The 19,484-nt window shown below is 25.2% G+C and overlaps 1 protein-coding gene across 1 annotated transcript; it reads right to left on the bottom strand.

The window, feature by feature from the left end:
- Positions 1 to 9,885: 9,885 nt before the first annotated feature.
- LOC145840341 (dolichyl-diphosphooligosaccharide--protein glycosyltransferase subunit 2-like) lies at positions 9,886 to 18,796 on the bottom strand. Its single transcript, XM_082947573.1, has 13 exons — positions 18,659 to 18,796; positions 18,190 to 18,372; positions 17,783 to 17,891; positions 16,207 to 16,352; positions 15,680 to 15,814; positions 14,938 to 15,117; positions 14,272 to 14,459; positions 13,353 to 13,487; positions 12,849 to 12,971; positions 12,355 to 12,529; positions 11,764 to 11,946; positions 10,581 to 10,656; positions 9,886 to 10,240 (listed from the first exon to the last, which is right to left on the bottom strand). The coding sequence occupies exons 1-13, from the start codon at positions 18,770 to 18,772 to the stop codon at positions 10,104 to 10,106; spliced, it is 1,884 nt and encodes a 627-aa protein (XP_082803699.1). The 5' UTR covers positions 18,773 to 18,796; the 3' UTR covers positions 9,886 to 10,103.
- Positions 18,797 to 19,484: the final 688 nt, after the last annotated feature.

The raw sequence follows: 19,484 nt of genomic DNA, 5'->3' as shown, positions 1-19,484 counted from the left end.
TGAAATACAAGTTTTATTATAAAATTTAAGTTAAGCTAAAATTAACTTTCTGTCTCAAATATTACAAAACATTGAAAAGATACTGTAAAGTTACTTTATAAATGTGTTTTAAACGAAAATAAAGTAGTGATACAAAAATAATTATAACTTTATGACAGATTTTTCGTGTCTAATATTCTCCTTATTTTACATGTAGAAAAACATCCCGATTTTTTAGTTATTTAGTTCAAAATTCAAGGTTTTTTCAAATCCCAGGTTGTTTTGCCTATATCTTTAAATTTCAGGTTTTTTACAATTGTGTAAATCTTTAATTTTTTCACTACAGACTGATAAGTTCATAAATTTAGATTTTAATAATTTATTTTAAAGTGTATTTTAAAACTAATGCTCTTAATAATGCTTTCAAAAAAAAAGAATCTTTAAAAAGCGAGCTTTAAAACTAGTACTATTTAAAGCTTTAAAAAACTACAACTATTCTAAATTAAGGCAACAAGTGTTTTTTTAAATTAGGTTTTAGAACAATACAAGAAACTCAAGACTGTAAAAAACATTGATCATCTACTTTAAACTTCAGCTAGCGACAAAAGTGAATTTAAAAATCTTCGATCAAAAGAAAGCTCAACTTTATTAATTCGTGTTCAACATTTACAATCATCACATGTTGAGTAAAGACATTGTGAACGTACGTACAGATAAAATTTTATAGCTGCTTAGTAGCAGTATATTTAAAAAAAAAAACTTTTTATATGTTGGTTACAATAAAGAGTTTTTAGTCAGAAACAAATTAAAACAAACTTTTTGATACAGAGAAAAAAACCAATGAAAGTAAAGCATGTTTTTAATTTTTAAATTTAAAAAAGTTTAAAATTGTTCATCAGAACTTAATTGTTTTTTTTTAGTATTTCGAAAATTTTTATAAAAACTTTTGCATTGCCAATTTGCAAATAGTCTCCAAGTAGAATATTTTATTGTCAAACAATTAAATCAACGAAACCACAAAAAACAAAAAAAAAACAGTTAAGTTTTGTTGAAGTTTTAGTTTAAACATTGAGTATAAAAAATCAAAGAAATATGATTTCTACATGCTTTTAAAGCTGTGATTTTATTCGAAAAATAAATTGCGTAGTTTATGTTTAAATGCAAAGTAAACTTAAAATGTATAAACGTCAAAACAAAACTAAAACCACGTTCTAGTTTTATTTACGTTGCTTCTAACTTTTAATTTATTTTTTCTTCTTCTTTAAAGCTTATAAAAGCTATTAACTGTTTTTTAAATAATTTTTTTTCGTATTGACTGATCCAAAGTAGTACTTGCAGTTTCTGAAATACTTTCTGTTTAATAAAGTATTGTTACATGAAGTTAGCTTTACAATAGTTGGTTAAATGTTGATGAAGTTTTATTCAATTCAAAACTCTTCTAGTGTACTCAAAAATTACCAATTAAATTTTCTTTAAAATAACATATTTAAATAAACTAGAGTACTTTTGGTTTACAACTCCAACTAAAAAAACATTGTTTTTTACTTTTAATGAGTAGTGAAACTTTTTAACTGCTTTAAAGTAGTTTATTTTAAAAAATGCTAATGAAAAAATCATTTTCTAAATTATTCTATGTTTTGTAATTTTTTTGAAGTGTGTAAATATTTTACGTTGTTACGAGTAAAACTTAATACATGTTCAAGTAAGCGTATTTTAGTAAAAATTTTAGGTTAGTTATTAAAGTACACTTGTGTTTGAACTTATTTTTATTTTTAAAGTTTTAATTAAGAACAAAAGTTAGGTGAACTTAATAGAACTTTTATAAAAGTCATTTCGTTTTGAAAGATTAACATCAACTAAATTTAAGCTTCCATTTTGAGTTTAGCTATTGAAGTTTTCTTTAAAAACTTTTGAACAAGTAAAATGTTTTATTAAAACGTTTACACAGGTTAAAGTTTCTGACAAATAATGACAAACTTCTGACAAAGTTTCAAACAATTTTATAATAACAAGCTAATAAACTAGTAAACTAAAAAAAAAGTAGTAAAAAAATATTTGTGTAAGACCTTATAATTAAATTAAAAACTCCAACAGTAGCAAAAATACAAATAAAATCAAAAATTTGGTTTAAAGCAGTTGTTTCAACATTAAAAATTTCTATTTTATTTTTACATTGTCGTTGAAGTAAACATCTGAAATATTTTAGATTTTAATTTTAAAACTGTTTAAAAGCAGTAACAGCTCAACGTTGATTTTAAATAAGTTTTTTTTCTAAAAGGTATGTGATACAAAACTTATTTGAATATCACTTTCAATCAATGACTTTATGCGCACACTGTTTCAAAGAGTTATTAAAAACAAGCTATTATCATTATATTTCATTGTTAATGCAAAGTTTTCTAGAATTTATTAAGAAGTAAAATAAGATTGGCGTTTAAGTAATTTTAAAGTAGATCTTTCCAAAGTTCTTTTCTTCATCAAATGTTATGTGGAATTATTTAATACTAAGACTAACAAACATTTAAAATGTATGTTATTTCTAGTACTAGAGACAAAAAACATTAAGAATTAAAATTAAGATTGAATGCGGTTTTATTGATGCAAACAAACAGCTGATAATTCGATTGCAATCAACAGTATTTTAAACATTTTAAGTTTTCTAACATTTACTTTAAAGGTTGTATTTAGCAGTATATTTTGCTGAATTATAACCATATAGCTTTTATATGTAGGATAGATCTTAACTTTGGTTTTATGTTTGTTTAAAAGTCTTCAAACGATCATAATCTAAAATGTGTTACTTTTTTTTCAGTAATGAGTCTAAACTATTTTTAAAATACACTGTTTTTTTTGACTTAGGAAAATAAAACTTTTAAAAATAATAAATCTTTGTACAAAATAAAAATTTTGTAAGGATTACTAAAACATTACTAAGATTTATTCGCTGTTCGAACTTAATAGTTTTATAACCCTGTTAGCTCAGTTTTATTATTAACTTTAGTTAAAAATGTAGTGTTATTTTGTATTGCATAACTACAAAAGTTCTACGAGCTAAGCTAAAAACATAAAAATTTCTATAAATTTGTAAAACAATGTAATTTACAAGAAAGGCATGTTGTTATCAAACAAAAAAAAACTTACCAAAACTAAAAGCGTGCTCAAGTTTTGGTTATGTGTTTAGGTTTTAGTTATAAGTATATCATTTAGTTCTATTTACCGAAACAAAAATAAAACTCTTGCGAAGTATTACTAAGTTTTAAGTTTTTATGCTGTAAACCAAAAAAAATGTAATTCTTTAAACTTTTATGGATGCTCTTTCATAGATTAAATTTTACGCAAACTTTTATAAATTATTGAGAAAAACTGCTTTAAGTAAATATGAAAACTAAATGATTGAATTTATGATTTTTTTATTACTTTTATTTTTAAACGAAAAAGTTTTGCTTTTAATAACTGTTATGAAACTTTCAAAATTTTTAATAACTAAATACTAGCAAACTTTAAAACTAATGTAAGTAGTCTAAAACTTTTTCTTAGTACTTTTTGTCGAAAAGAGCTTTTAATGCAATATTGAAACCCTAAAATCAAGTATTTCTTTAAAATGTAAATTCTAAAACATTCTAAAAGTAAAGCATAGTATTAAAAAACAGATTAACAAAACTAAAAGTGGACTAGTTTTTTTGTATATCAAACACCTAAGTTAAAGTATTTAAAGTAGTTTTTTTTATGCTTTTTAACAAATTTTATTTATCTACCTAAGTTGTAAGTCGCAAAAGTTAAACTTTTAAATTTCAAATTACTTACGGTTTTCTGAAAACTATTAGTTAAATAAATATTTATATTTTATTGCTTTTTACTTTATCATTATTTTAAATTGATAAAATATTATGTAAAATTAAATAAAATTCTGTCTAAAATCTTTAAGTAAGCTTTGTTTAAAACTACTTGATTAAAAGGTTAATACTTTGTTTGTTAACTTTCATTAGTTTTATCACTACTTAAATTATACTACTATGAAAAGACTTAGAATTGAACTTAATTGATCTTTTAAAAAGTTTGAGGAATAATGTTTATCAATTTTATTTTAACATTGTATCTCAAGAGTTTTTTTACATCACAAGTTTACAATTTAGTTAAAAAAACAGTTAACAATTTATCAAAAACTTGATTGCGTGTTAGTAATAAATTTTATTTAAATAAATTTTTACATTTCATCAGCATACCAAAAATTGATAAGTATTTACATGCCTCTAAAAACATGTTTGATGATTTAAATTGATAGTTTAAATATATATATATATATATAAAGTAATATTGTGTTTAAACAAAGAGTTTTTTTTAATATTACACCTGTAGTTAGTTTTGAAAAGTTTATCTGTTTTTAGTATACAAGTTTAAAAACTACATCTTTTAGTGATGTCTTTAAAAAAGGCAAAAACTTATTCGAACCGGTTGTCAAATTAAGAAAGTTTATAAGACAATACCTTAAATAAGTAAAAAAAACAAATTTCAAGTTAAAGTAAGTGCTAGCTTTGTAGGAGGTCTAAATCAGGAAACTTTATACAAACATTAAATATCAAAAAAATGGATGTAAATGTTTAGCATTTGTTAAAGTTTAAAAAAAGCTGTTTTAAAACACTTGGTTGGCCTTTATCTTTTGATAACCTTAATTTAAAGATTAAGTTTGTTTACTTTCTTATAAAATTCACCTTTGTTAGAGAAATCAAAAGAAGTAAGTTAAAATAAAAGTTTTCATTATGTTAAAGCTGCTTTATGGTTAGAAACAATCGAAAGTAAAAGCTCTTAGAATATTTTATTTAACTTATCAGAGAAAAAAATTTGTTTTGAAACTAAATTGATGAATTTTTTCAGTTGAAAGGATAAAATAAACGAAATAAGAATGCTTTACAAATTTAAAATTAGATTTTTGTAGATTTTATAATAAAACTAAATCAATAAGCTGTCTTCCTAACTTATTTTTTTATACCTTATTCTAAGTTGATCAGTACTAAAAAACCTGTATAACAATAAAAGCCTTGTTATGCTTGAAACTTTGTTTATTTAAGCATAAAAACGTGTATAACAATTATTGACTACTTGTTAATAAAAATTTATCGTCAAAATTTTATGATAAAAATATATACCATCAATTCTCAAAAGAATACAAAATGTTTTTTTATTTTTATAAAATTATTTGGGTTATTTTTTAGTTTAACTGGTTTTTACTAAAAAATATGCTATATTAATATATGTTTTTTTTAAAGTTTTTACTAAATTTACAAACTGTCATACTGATAGTAATAAAAATCGTTATACAACCGATCTAAAAAAAATCAAATTTAATTTTATATAAAACAATAACTTTTATATAATATTTTCTTACTAAAACTTTAAATAAGTTTGTTTGATTGAATTGAACTTAATTGGTGCATTTTTGTTAGAAAGCATTGTTACTTTAACTTCTTTTTTTTAAACAAATAAGCATGAAGAATTTAACAAACTAAGTTTTTATTTCTAAAAGATTAAATACTGAACTTTATTCTTTCAATATTCATGTTAATAAACTTTATTTTATTTTTAAAGAATATACCTACGTTGTAAGTTTTAGAAACTATTTTGAAACCTACTTTAAAAAATATTTGTTTAAAAATACAAAATGTTTAGATGAAAGTATTTTACAGAAAAAATGTATAAAGTAAGTATATTATTCTTGTTGTTAACAACAACAAGCGCTAAGGTTTTAAATAAAACTAATCATGACTGCATTTTCAACGAATCATCAAACATAACCCAACAAGAATTGCTTTATTGCAGATACATACGAGATGATTGGACAAGTGGTGATATTTCCATTCCAGAACTCAACTTCTACTACGAACTTCAGTTTGAGCTAGAAAAAAACGAACGAAAAATATTTTATGATAATTTCTATGATGTATGCAAAAACTTTAACATTACAAGCTTATTCGATATTTTGTTAACTACACTGCAAGAACCTGGTGAATATAAAAACCTTTCGGTTATTAAGTCGCACACTACTTGGTTACCTTTTGACTCCTTGTCCAAGACTGTACAAAAAGACTTGTTTAATGCTTCAGAGCTCGAAATTGGTTGTAAGCTGTTTAATGTTTATGAAATGGATAGGACGTTTTATGTCAATTTTGATATATCGTACTCAGGATATACTGCAAAGCATATATTAACGACAACATTATTGTATAGAGATTTATACCAACTAATTTTTGAAAACCCAAGTTTTACTATATGGAAGGACTTAATATCAATCAGGTAAGATATATACTTAAATGCCAAAAATAACATTCCTGAGATTTAAGAGTTTTTAACTTTAAAAGTTATCAAGTTTAAAATTTTTTAATATATCAGAATTTTTAAACCGTTTTTTTAGTAGTTAGTAGTATAAAACTTTTTAAACTAATTATAATTTAACAGAAGCAAAATACGTTGTGTTGTAACAATTTTGGTGTACTTTGTGATTGGAGTCATTTCAATTGTTGGAAATTTAATTACAATCATTGTAATTTTAAAGTTTAAACTTTACAAACACAGTCAGTATATATACAAGTTTTCCATCGGAGTTTCAGATTTTTTGTTGGGATTCGTTATATTGTACTATCTTGTTCAACACATTTGTTTTATCTTTTTAAGGTTTCATACAGACCAAATTTCAACTTCAAATTTTGAACGAACAAGTTATATAGACTTCTTCTCAGAAGTTACTAGTTTTTCTAATAGGTCGATTTTATTGAAAATAATTTTGTTTCCAGGTTATATTTGTATTCATGTATCTTCTTTAACTCTAGCATTTTCTGCATACGATAGATACAAGTCTATTGCTAATCCATTTCTTTACAAAAGAGCTAATAATGTAAAAAAAGCAGTATACTCTAGTGTTTTTGTTTGGTTTTTAGAAATTATCACTACTGTTACTTGGAATTTTTTGCATGGCAAATATGGTTCTAATTTTATAGAACTTAAACACTTAATTTTTTTACTATTTTATTGTTTTCCTTTTGTGCTAATGTGGATTTTTACATTACTCTGCATTTTTTCCTTAATAAAAAGTTATAAATCTTCAAAGAAATTAAATCGTATTTACTTTAAACGAAGAAACACGGAGTTAAGATTGTCTGTTTTGTTTTTGGCTATGGTTGTTGCTTACACTCTAAGTACAAGTATGTACATTTGTTTATATATACACGGTGTTATACTTGGAAATTTATTTAATACTAATCTTGTCTATATTTCTTTCACTCTTTTAACAACTAATTCAACTTGGAACTTTGTTTTGTACAACTTAATGAATAAAAAGTTTAGAACTTGTGTAAAACTTCTTTTTTTTAAACTGGAAAAAAAGTAAAATATTAATTCTCATATTTTGTTTAATTACAATGCTAAAACTGTTTACTGAACCTTTTAATTCTTGAAAAAAATTTAAAATCTCCAAGTTTCTAATAATATGCAATATAAAATATTTGATAATTGCAATGCTTTGTTGGTTATTAAAAGATCAGCTTGTTTACTTGTTTTTTTAATAAATTTTACAAATTAATGTATACAAACCTCTTACTTTTTTTATATACAGTAAATTTATAAACCAATTTTAATAATTTATCAAAACACCAATTTAACTATAATCACAATTGAAACATTTATTATTATTGTTTACTGAACGAAAAAAAAGCGCTCAAATATTTGGTCCATGGACCTGGTGTACGAGAAAACCTTTCGGTTATCAAGTCATACACCAGGATACAGTTTAAAGTCATGTCCAGGACTATTAAAAGCACTAACGTTCTATAAGTTATATTATGTTTAATTACGATGCTAAACTGTTTTACTGAACCTTTTAATTCTTGAAAATATCTTAAAATCTACAAGTTTATAACAACATGCAATATAAAACATTTGATAACTGCAACGCTTTATTGATTATTAAAAAATCAGTTTGTTTACTACTTTTTTATAATTTTTTTTTACAATTTACTGTAATAAAACCTCTTACTTTTTATAAACAGTAAATTTATAAACCAACTTAAATAATTTATCAACTACTTTAATTTAGCTATAATCGCAATTGAAAATTTTATTAAAAACACTAACGTTCTGTGCGTACAAACTTTTTAATAAACCTCCCAATTCGATAATATATCTTATTTGTTCTTTTATGTATTTTTTAGCTTAATTTTGTGCAGCTCTGCAAATGCACAAGTTTTTTATTTTTATTTTATTTAAATAATAATCACAGTTTGATGGTCTGCTTAGTGGTGAAACTTTTTACAACTGCCTGAATTAATAAAAAAAATTTTTGCTCTAAAATATGGGTGCTACTTACTGTGCGTACATAAATATTAATTAATAAAAGTAATAATAAAATTAAAATTTTCATTAAAAAATATTATTTACACAGGAAAAAATAAGTTTTAAAACTACTTTAAAACATTTAACAAACAACCTAAAACAAAGTATAATAATTGTTAATTAAGCCATATTAAAGTAAAGGAAACTTAACTTTGTTTATGGACTAAAACTTTATAACACTAGATTTTTCACTCTACTTTAGTTATATTAGCTTTGAATAAAGTAAATAGAACAACTTATATTGCGAAGTATATAATATTCACGTAAAAAAAAACATTAAAACCATTCAATGTCAGACAAAAGTAAGAATATAGCTGTTTTTTTTTACTTTAATTAAATACAAGACATAACTTATTCTAAATATATTTTGAAGACTATCTAGGTCTTAGTTATTTTTAACAAGACATTCTGAAATATGTTTGATTTTTTATCATAACTATTCAACTTTGAAATAATAAGTTGAACCAATGACTTATTATTAAATAAGATATAAGTATTTTATAAAGTTTAAGTAGATAACAAGTTGCCAAAAGTTTTTGTAAATAGGTTTTTTAAAAATAATTTTTTTGGTCCATTTCTAGTATAAAATTTAACTGAAAATGAAAAAAAAAAACTTAGTAATTAATATTGTAAAACATTGAAAAGATACTGTAAAGTTACTTTACAAATGTGTTTTAAATGAAAATAAAGTAGTGGTACAAAAAAGCATAACTTTATTACATATTTTTCGTGTCTGATATTTTCGTTATTTTGCATGTAAAACTGTAAAAAAAAATTCAGATTTTTTAGTGATTTTGTTCAAAATTCAAGAGTTTTTCAAAATTACTCAAAATCATATTTGTTTAGCCTAAATCCTTAAGTTTCAGGTTTTTTGGCAACTCTGTAAATATTTGATCTTTTCACTACAGACTTATACGTTCATAAAATTAGATTTCAATGATTATTTGCATTTTTAAAACCAATTCTCTAAGCATTTTTTATAACAAAAGCAAATAATTATTTTAAAATATCAGGTTAGTCATGCAAAAAAAAAATTAAAAGAAAATCTATACTATTTACTGTTTTATTTGGTTACATAACAGTTCAAATTCTAAAAAAAAAAATTATGGGACCACATCTAAAAAAGTATTGATGTATATGAAAAAATTAATAAGCTCTTGTAGATCTAATAATTAAGATTATGAAATTTAAAAAAAATTAAAAAGACATTTTTTAAAACTACTTTTTTTAAAGCTTAGTATAGCCATATCTTAAAAAGTAGTTTAAGTTTTAAAATAAATCTGCGCATATAGATCTAGCTAATAAATTATGATGGGAAGTATTTTGTTTTTGAATATGATCAATAACACATAACTACTATAATTTTTTTTATTTGAAAAGTCGTGTAATAATTTTACTTATACCAAAATAATTTTGAATAAAATTTTAAATAACCAAATATAACTGATCTCCTAGAATCTGATAACCATATTTCTAAATATATTTATGAAATAATTGTTTATTAAGATAAACATACAAAAATTTTGAATGTATTGTTTATTTAACTATTAATTCTCAACGACAAAACAAAAACAAGAAACATTTAAACTAAAAAGAAGAGTATAGACATTAAGTACCAACTTACAGCATTTGGAAAACTTAAATAGCTTCATGAGATAACAACGTTGTTATAAAAATTAAATAATTACTTAATATACTTGATGTTAATATTTAATTATTTAAAAACATCAAATTTATATCAGATGCTAGTTTCTGCTGTTAGCCATCTCAGACAGAACAGAGTTACCAAACACGAACGTTATCGAGCCGATTCCGAATAAGTATTGTAGTGTGGTGAACATGTTCAATTTGACCCAGAACATGTAGTACAAGTAGAAGATTCCTGTTTGGAATTATAAAATATAGATAAAAACAACTCAAATAATGTAACTATATGTTTGTTACACAAGTAGAAAATACTGCGTAAACTTTTAGTAATCATCATTTATTGCATAAAAGTTATAAGGCTATATACAATGTTTGAAACGAAATAAATCACACCAGCAAGTCCTAGGTAGATAATAATATTTTTTATTAAATAAAATTATTTTTTTAATTAAAACCAACTAGCTAGTCAGAGGTGGGATATAGTATTTGTAATTTATGCTAATTTATTTATGTAATATATTTGAGATAAACTAATTAACAAACGTTTAATTAATATAATTTTAATCAAAACAAACCAGCTAGTCCGAGATGGAAAATAATATTCTTAGGTGCCAATTTCAATCCGTTCAAGTTTGCTCCAACTGATCTCCACTGTTAATAAAAAATATGATTAAAATAGAACATATTGAAACATTTATATAAACTAAATTTACTTATACTAACAGGCGAGACTTCAACCCTAATTTTGAAAAAATAATTTGTATCTTAGGTAACATGTCAACTAAATGAAGATCATTAAGAAACTTGATTTTATTATAATGAGTATATTTTATACTATTTTTATTTTTAAACTATATAGATTGTATCTTTTGTTTTATGGTTTCGTTCAAGTATAAATACAATAGGTTAAAGCGGGACACGTTCAAAATTTACCGGCGTTCAAAATCCACCCAGTCAAATTGAAGAACCGCTTACCAATCGAGGGTCAGGGTTAGGGGTAACAGTGATAGTGAAAAATAAATAAAAAATAAATAAGTAAAATGCAAAAAATATATAAAATAAATTAATAAATGAAGAAAATATATTTTAAAAAATCGGGTGGATTTGAACGCGGGTGAATTCTGATCGGGTGGATTTTGATAGTATACCGGTTATAGCATTATAATTTCAGTAGAACTAAAATTGCCTATAATATTGACTTTAAAAAAGTTTAAATTAGAAGTGTTTTAATTATCTTTCAGATAAAAAATGACCAGGCAGTTATCAGTATAGTATTATTTATACTTATTTGAAAAATCGAGTAAAAACCAACAACAAATTTACAGCCCTGATAAGTAATCCTAAACTTTACAAAATAAAAACAAGCAAAAATAAATATAACCATGAAACCACAAACTTAAATTATTAGTCTGCAATGTTAATTTCTTAATAAAAGATACTTAAAACATTGTATATTTAAAAACATTATATGAGACAAATGAATAATATTTAGGAAAGCAAAAACAGATTAAATGAGAAAAAGATAACCCTTAATTACTCAATTTTGTATAATTTCAAGATAAAATGTTTCATTAGAAAAATAATAGAAAACTTTATAACAAATAAATAATAAGAAACAACAAGAAGTCCAACAAGTGTAAGCAAACATGCAACAAAATTTATAATAAAAAATATAACAAAATCAAACTTACAGCAACGAGTAATCCAACTAATGGCAACAAAAACTATTATTAAAAATTATAATAATATCAAACTTACAGCAACAAGTAATCCAACTAGTGGAAGTAGGCAAGCTACAGTGAATGCTTGGCTGACGACTGCTGGCGGCCTCTCTTCGGCTTCCCTGAACTTGTGAGCGATGGGAGGTTTAGTGATGTACAAGTTCTTCAGCGCAGATTGCTTCGGTGGCGCCATCTCGCCCAATTTCAACGTGATGTCAGCCTGTTTCACAAGAGGGGAATTTTATTTATTGTAATTTTATTTGCATTTTAAGAAGAGTTTAGATAAGTTATAGAATATAGATTATGTACAAGGATATACTATGAATAGAAATTTATTAAGCAGATTTATGTTATAAGTACAAATATTCGGTGGAACCGTCTCGCCCAATGTGACATAACTGTTATGAAAAGAATGAATGCTGAGTACTTATTATAAACAATGTTATGAACTGTTTATCGAAATACTGTAGCCATTTAGCTTTAAATAACGTAATTTTAAACAGATAAAAGTAAATTTTAAAGATAAAATTTAGTAAAAAAATAACTTCAATTCTCTGAAGATAAAAAATAAATAAAAAGTATAACTCATTTACCTTAAAATAAAATGCTAAACCAAAGTGCAACTAACAAAGTTCCAGAAGACGGGGTTGGAGACGGTGGCGTCGCCGACGATGAGCTGCATGGAGTACAAACCGGTTCTGAGCTCCTCATTGGTCGAAAGGTCAACTTCGAACTTGTACGTTTTCTGCGAATCGCTCTCGGCTACGAAGATCACATCCTCCTTTGTTGAGCGGTGCTCGAATCTGTAGGGATATTTAAAAAACATTTTTGAATTGTTTTGTGATTTACTATAGTTTGATAGTGAAAAGGTTTTTAATATCATGTTAAAACTATGTGTAATTACTTGCCTTTTAAGAGGATATTTAAACTTTTCAAAGATACTTTGATGCTTGGTGTTCAAACCTTGTATTAAAAACTGATTTCAACTAACTTGTCGAACAATGTTTTAAAGTTTATACTCTTTATTATCTTACGAGTATATTTTTGACAAAACAAAAAAATATAATTCTACCTCAAAAAAACCAACTTTAAATTTACTTGATAATAAACAATCATATCAACCTGACAAAAGCTTGATGGGGTTGGATGAGTTGTTCAGTGGCCGAATCAACAACTTGGAATTTCATGACGACCCTCTGTGCCTTTTCTGCTTTCAATGGAGCAGTTTTTCCGAGGTATTGAACACTGTTAGAGTGAAAATATATAAGAAAATTTTCAAATCAACGTAAATAAAAAATGATTAAACTTATTGTGGATATACCACAAATGTTCTTGTGCTAAAACTTTATTTCAACTAACGGCGTTTCACTGCTCTCAAATAAATTTAAGAACAGATCTACGGAGTCTATAAAATATTAACACACATTAGAAAAAAAGCAGAAAAAGCATGTATAATTATGTACATTATGTATAATTTTATACATGCATGTAATTATACATGCTTTTTCTGCTTTTTTTCTAATGTGAGTTAATATTTGATAATATGTAATTGGTAATATTTGTCCGTTACAAAATATTCTAGTTTGCTAGTCATCACAATAGTAAACTACAGTAGAAGTAACTAACTCTTTAAGGCTGCCAGCAGAGTCCTTGTTTGCAACTCCAAGCTGAATGTTCTTCAAAGTAATTTTAGCGGTCACTTTTACGCGGAAGTCCATGGTAGAGATTCCTACTAATTGTTTGCCACTTGATGATGATACGCTGTAGTTTATAAATGTATTAGTTATGTTTCATATACTTTTTGTTTTACCTATATTGATGAAGACTGTTTAAGGTTAAATAACAGCAAATTTTTGAAAATTGTTCTTAAAACTTAATTAATTAATACATTATACATAAAGACTGGTTTAAAATATTTTTAAATATCATTATCATGCATTGTAAAAACCTTAGGGAGAGCTTAACAGCTATATTTGTAATTTTAAATAACAAACTTAAATAAGTCTTCATTTTCTTTAAAAGTTATTAAAAAGTCTTAAACTAATTTAATGTTAATTGCCTTATTGAGATTATAATATTCTTGTTAGAAAAAAAGAAAACAAAATTAAACAAAGAAAATATTATAAATTATGAAATAGACTTTACTTCAATTTACTAAATATTTGAGACACCTCAACGAAACATCGTAGAATCCTGATTTGGGGATAAAAATACACTTGACATTTAAACTTACAAATCTAAAAATTGCTCTCTTATCTAAAACAATAAATAGTTTGAAACTTTATCAAAACCAATCTCAAAGAAACATCGTAGAATCCTGATTTGGGGTTTAAAAATACACTTGACATTTAAACTTACAAATCTGAAAATTGCTCTCTTATCTAAAACAATAAATAGTTTGAAACTTTATCAAAACCAATCTCAAAGAAACATCGTAGAATCCTGATTTGGGGTTTAAAAATACACTTGACATTTAAACTTACAAATCTGAAAATTGCTCTCTTATCTAAAACAATAAATAGTTTAAAACTTTATCAAAACCAACCTCAACGAAACATCGTAGAATCCTGATTTGGGGCTTCCCTTCCACACGGTGAGTTCGTACAACCTCAAACCGTCGAAATCGAAATCTTGGCTGTCAACCAGCAAGGAGTTGTCTGATGCAGATGTTACCGAATCAGCAGTGACTTTCAGCGATGTGATTGGTTGACCGAACACGTTGCTGAACAGCATCTGTTGTTTGATTGGTTCGTTAAACAGAAAAACTATAATACTAAGAAAACCGAAAGAATTCTATGAGTCTATTGTTTTTATAAATTTTTATATTTTTTAAATAAGTGCACTTCTTTTCCTTTTCACTTTGAAAAAATTAAAAACAAGTGCATTGTTGGTAGAAGATATTTTACTTTCATTTGATGGATGCAATCCACTTGAATATTGCTACTCATTTGGATTTACGTTTCATATAACTAGATAAACTTACCTTCATTTTTTTAAAATAATTAATTATGACTTGGTGATAGATTTAATAATAATGCTGCGAATTAAATCGTTTATCAAAATTAAAGCATACACAGTAATAACTAAAAGAAATCTATAAAACATCTACAAAATCAATAAAAGTTACATCTATAAAAGGTTAAAAGCGTCCAAAACAGCTTTTAATTCAAAATATAACTGTTTTTTAAATTATTCACTTTTCATTACCAACCTGTATCTTGGGTCTTGATTCGGACACGGATGTTCCGCTGACGACCTCTCCCATGGCAACGGTGACGTGCTTGTTGCTAACCACGTGTCCGAGGGGAACTACCATCATCGAAGCTTGTTTGGAGGATGATGCGGAGTTTTTGAGGCGGAGGAGGTAATTGCACAGCATGACGGCTTGGTTCTGTAAATAAATAATAAAAGTAAAGAATAAATAGCATATAAAATAAAGCTTAATGTTATAAATACATGTTTTTGTAGTTATTTTATATTTATTATGATTAATTAATTTTCGTATTTTATCTATTATACTTTTATAAAGTTTTTTGGGCGCAGGATGTACTTGCATTGTACAGGATTGTACTAACTACCTGGTTTTGTTTATTAATAAATATTTAGCGCCGCAACTTTGTAGAATTTGTTATCTTATTTAGCACAAGGTGGTGCCAAATATGCACCATATTTTGCATATGCACCAATAATGAGTTTATGCTTTGATCCTTAATTTTCAACCTGAGTTTTAACCTTTTACAAATAACATCTTACTTTTAATTATCATAGCCTACACCTTAGATCTCACACGACTATTTTTTACAGGTCAAAAAGCATTCAAATGAACATTCCTACATTTACAACAAATAAACCTATTTTTAAACAAACTATTACTATATTTAAAAAGAGAGTGCAAAGAACTTTGATTAATAAGTATTTTCTAAGTACACACTACTAAATTTAAAAAAACTCACATTAGAAACAGCGGGGGTTTGTCCAGTAACTTCGCTTGCAACAAACACTGCAGTAAGGAATGCAGAAGTAGTTTCCAAACTGTTTTCAAAATGCAAATATTTTGAATCAACTTCATCAGCTTGGGCAGCCATATCCTGTAAAATTGTTTAATTTAAATTAAATTATTGATGGATATGAATTTTTTCGTTTTTGATTAATAATCAAAACTTATTAATTCTTATAACTCTAAAAATAAATCAAAAACAGTTCCTTATATACTTGTTTATGTACCTTTACTCCAAAAATAACTTTTTGAGTTTACCTAAACAATATTCATACTATAAATCAATTTCACTTAATTTACTTATAAACTAAAACAATTTTATTTTTAATTTAGTATTTTAAAACTTCCTTATTTCAATTTATACTCATTTTTACACTTCAATACCAATTTTTTTTTCTAGATCAAATTATATTTGTTGATAGAAACTTTTGTAAATTTACTATTAAACTGATGCATATAGAATATTTATTTATTGAAACATACCTCAATATCAGCGGCAGCCAACAGATCTTCGAAACCTTCCTTGTTGGAAAGCATGGCAGCGGCTTGAATGGCGAGTGATGAGCTCAACACGGAGTTGTCTTGTTTCATTGATGCTGACAAGGCTGCCATCACTGCTGAGGAATCGACTGTTGAAAGAATAAATAAGTTGTGATAAAATTGAGCTTTTTTTTTCAGTATCGCATGCAATTACAGAGATTTTTAAATCACTCCACAACAAAATATGCTTGTTACTTAAACTATACTTTTTATTTTTTAAAAGAGGCTTATAGAGTGAAAATTATTGCAACTGTTTTTATATCCATCGACTCAAGACTTGATAACATTTTATAATATGATATCATAATAAAAATTATCACTTCAATGATTACTTCGAAAGCTTTTCAATCATAATATAGTACAAACAAATGTTTTCTATATAAAAAAAGACAAACTTAGTTTAATACAGGAGTTGATTTATGGTGACCTGATTAAATAGATAATTTTTTTTTAACTAACTTTAAAACAATGAAAAAAAAAGGTCTAGTTTACATTCTCTTAAATTAGAAGATTTATTAGTGCATTTTAATAAGTTTTTATTTATTAAAAAATTATCTTTACTTTTAACACCTTAAATATAAAAAAATACAGCCTAAAAGGATTAGCTTCTCGGGCTAATTTCAACATTTAAACTATTATTACTATTTGGTTTTCCCGTATTTAAAACAAAAAAAAAGTATCAGAATGTAATACAACTTAACTTTTATAAATTAAGTTTTTCTCACTAAGTAATAAAAAGAAAACATTAAGTGAAGAAATACTAACATAAGAATATAACAATCTTTAAATTATAAACGTTTAAGTTTGAAAATATGTTAATGTTCAATATTTTTGAATTTATAAACTAAGAATAAAGAAAAGAATTGTTAAAAAAGCTTAAATTTTATATATTTGAAACATGTGTTAAGCAAGTCATCAAAAACGCTGTTTTTAATTATGTACGTAAATCTTCTTAAATAACTATACAAAAACTTGTAAGGAGCTTTATTACACTTAAACTTAAAAAAAAACAATATTGCACATCTATGCATGTTTATTATTGCATTTAATTTTTTTTAAATAACTTTTAAAATTTTCTTTTCAAATACTCAGATATAATTCTAAAAATGGATTGAAAATTCTACAAAGAAGCTTAAACAAAATTCAAAAAAAAGAGTTCCTCAACTCTTTAAGATTACATAGTAAAAGTAGGATTTTTTCAAACCATTTTATAAAGTATTTATTTTATTACCTTTTTTTTAAATACTGAAAATTAATTGTCACAAAACTATAACAACATAAAGGAAATATGTTATAAACAACTTGAAAAACTATAAAAAACAATGTTGCAAAAATATTCAAAATTCTGTTAAATTCAAATAATCATTTTATACAATCCTCATTTAAGCTATCAAAAGTATTTATTAACAGTTTAGTACTTGTACTAACTTAATACTTTAACAATTTAGCTGTAAAATTATATTTAAACTACATAAAAACTAAAGAGAAACTTTTAAATAATTACTAAAACAATACATACTTTCGACGCCAGCAGCGGTAAGGAAAGACACAGCTGAGAAAAGAGTCTTCATGTTTGTGCTTTCCAATTTGCTAGTTGCAAGTTCTACTGCTTCTTTTGAAAATTCAACCTGAATAAAAAAAAAGTTATGTTTTATTTTGTGGTTATTATTAACTACCAACATGTTGTATAAAAAAATGTTTTAAATAATAATTTTGTTAAAATTTTTGAACATAAGTTTAGCATTTTCAAAGAGTAAACTAACTTTTTTGTGCATTTTTTAAAGTCAAGAATTAATAGTCAAATAATTGTTAATAAAACTTCACATTGGTGATTAAATTTGCATAAAATTTTTGTTTTCAGCTTAAACAATGACACATAAAAATTTATTACTTTTTAAAATAAACTGCAATCAATTAAAAACCAACTTTGCACTGCAGAGCCTTGATGAGGGCTCCAGCGTATTCGAGTTCGGTTACTGAGGTGGCATCAGCATTTTTTGCAAGCTCGCAAGCAGATTCTTTCTCAACAGAGCCGACAGCACCTCCGCTGGTCAGACTTTTCAGGCCAGTCACAGAGTAGTAAGCAGATTCCAGATCAGAGTATTTTCCCTGATAAATTTTATTGTTTGATACAAATTCACATTAAAAAATTTAATCATTGATTATAAAGGTCAAAAACCTAACTAAAATGATTAGTTTTTGTTCAGTTTTATAAAAAAAAATAAAACTACTTATAGTGTAAATATCAAGAATGAAATTATTGAGAATTAATGCACCTTAAACATTTTTGAAATAGTACTTTTAACAACCATATACTTAAACTCTAGTTTTATTCAGACTAGTTAAAACATTTTAAATGAAAGATAATTTATATTCATCTAAAAAAAAAACAAACTTGGAAAAGTTTTGAAATTCTGGCAGAATCAGAGGGTGTAACTACAGAGGTGAGTCTGGAGGCAGTTGCCGTGGCAACGAGCACCAACAACAGAATTGCTGATGACAGCTTCATTTTATTCTAATTAATTAAGTGTCTGTGTTAAAGTTTAATTAGTGAGGTTATTTTTTAACCGAACAATATCAAAATATATTTTTTTAAACTTCATTTTGTAGTGGTTAGATACTCACTCAAGGCTGTGGGGATCAAAATAATTCTATAGATATTAACACTGCTTAATAAATGACTTAAATTTAATGTCATTGGCGGGGTCAACTTTTTTTTTCAAGAAAATTTTACATAGTTATTTAAGGGCATAGGGGGGTTGAACACTTTTTCACAATTTGATCTTATTTTGTTGAGTTTTAACTAAGCTACAAGAAGCTTTATACAGGTTTTAAAAATTCAAAATAATTTTTGAGATATAGCAGGTCAAAGTTGGAGGCAACAATAGGTTCCTTATAGAAGGCGCAAACTAAAACCGCAAAAAAAGACTATTTCACTAAAAATCTACCTTCTCCTATGTTTTTTGAGATAAATACATCTAACTTTCAGGAAATGTTCCTTGCAAAGTTCTTCATAATCATAAAATGTTTTCCATACAAACACAATTTTCCCCAAGCTTTAATTTATTTACCAAATTCTATCTTTTATTTTACTTTTTCTTAAGTAGTTAAATTCAAATTTTTAGGAAGAAAATATAGCATTTTAATAAAGATAGTTATTTGTAAAAATAAAGTATTAATAAAAACTTAATGATCAATAGTAGTATCTTTTTTATCCTTTA

This window comes from Thalia democratica, chromosome 7 (assembly GCF_965202585.1).
Source record: "Thalia democratica chromosome 7, ktThaDemo2.hap1.1, whole genome shotgun sequence".
Taxonomy (NCBI): Eukaryota; Metazoa; Chordata; class Thaliacea; order Salpida; family Salpidae; genus Thalia; species Thalia democratica.
Note: the sequence above shows the minus strand (reverse complement) of the source record. Positions and strands in the feature narration are given on the sequence as shown.

Coding starts and splice junctions, on each gene's coding strand:
- LOC145840341 (XM_082947573.1), bottom strand. CDS start 18,772: ATGAAGCTGTCATCAGCAATTCTGTTGTTGGTGCTCGTTGCCACGGCA. Junction 12,972..13,352: donor TCTGCTGGCAGCCTTAAAGA/GTTAGTTACTTC, acceptor TCACTCTAACAG/TGTTCAATACCTCGGAAAAA. Junction 11,947..12,354: donor ACCCCGTCTTCTGGAACTTT/GTTAGTTGCACT, acceptor CTTGTGAAACAG/GCTGACATCACGTTGAAATT.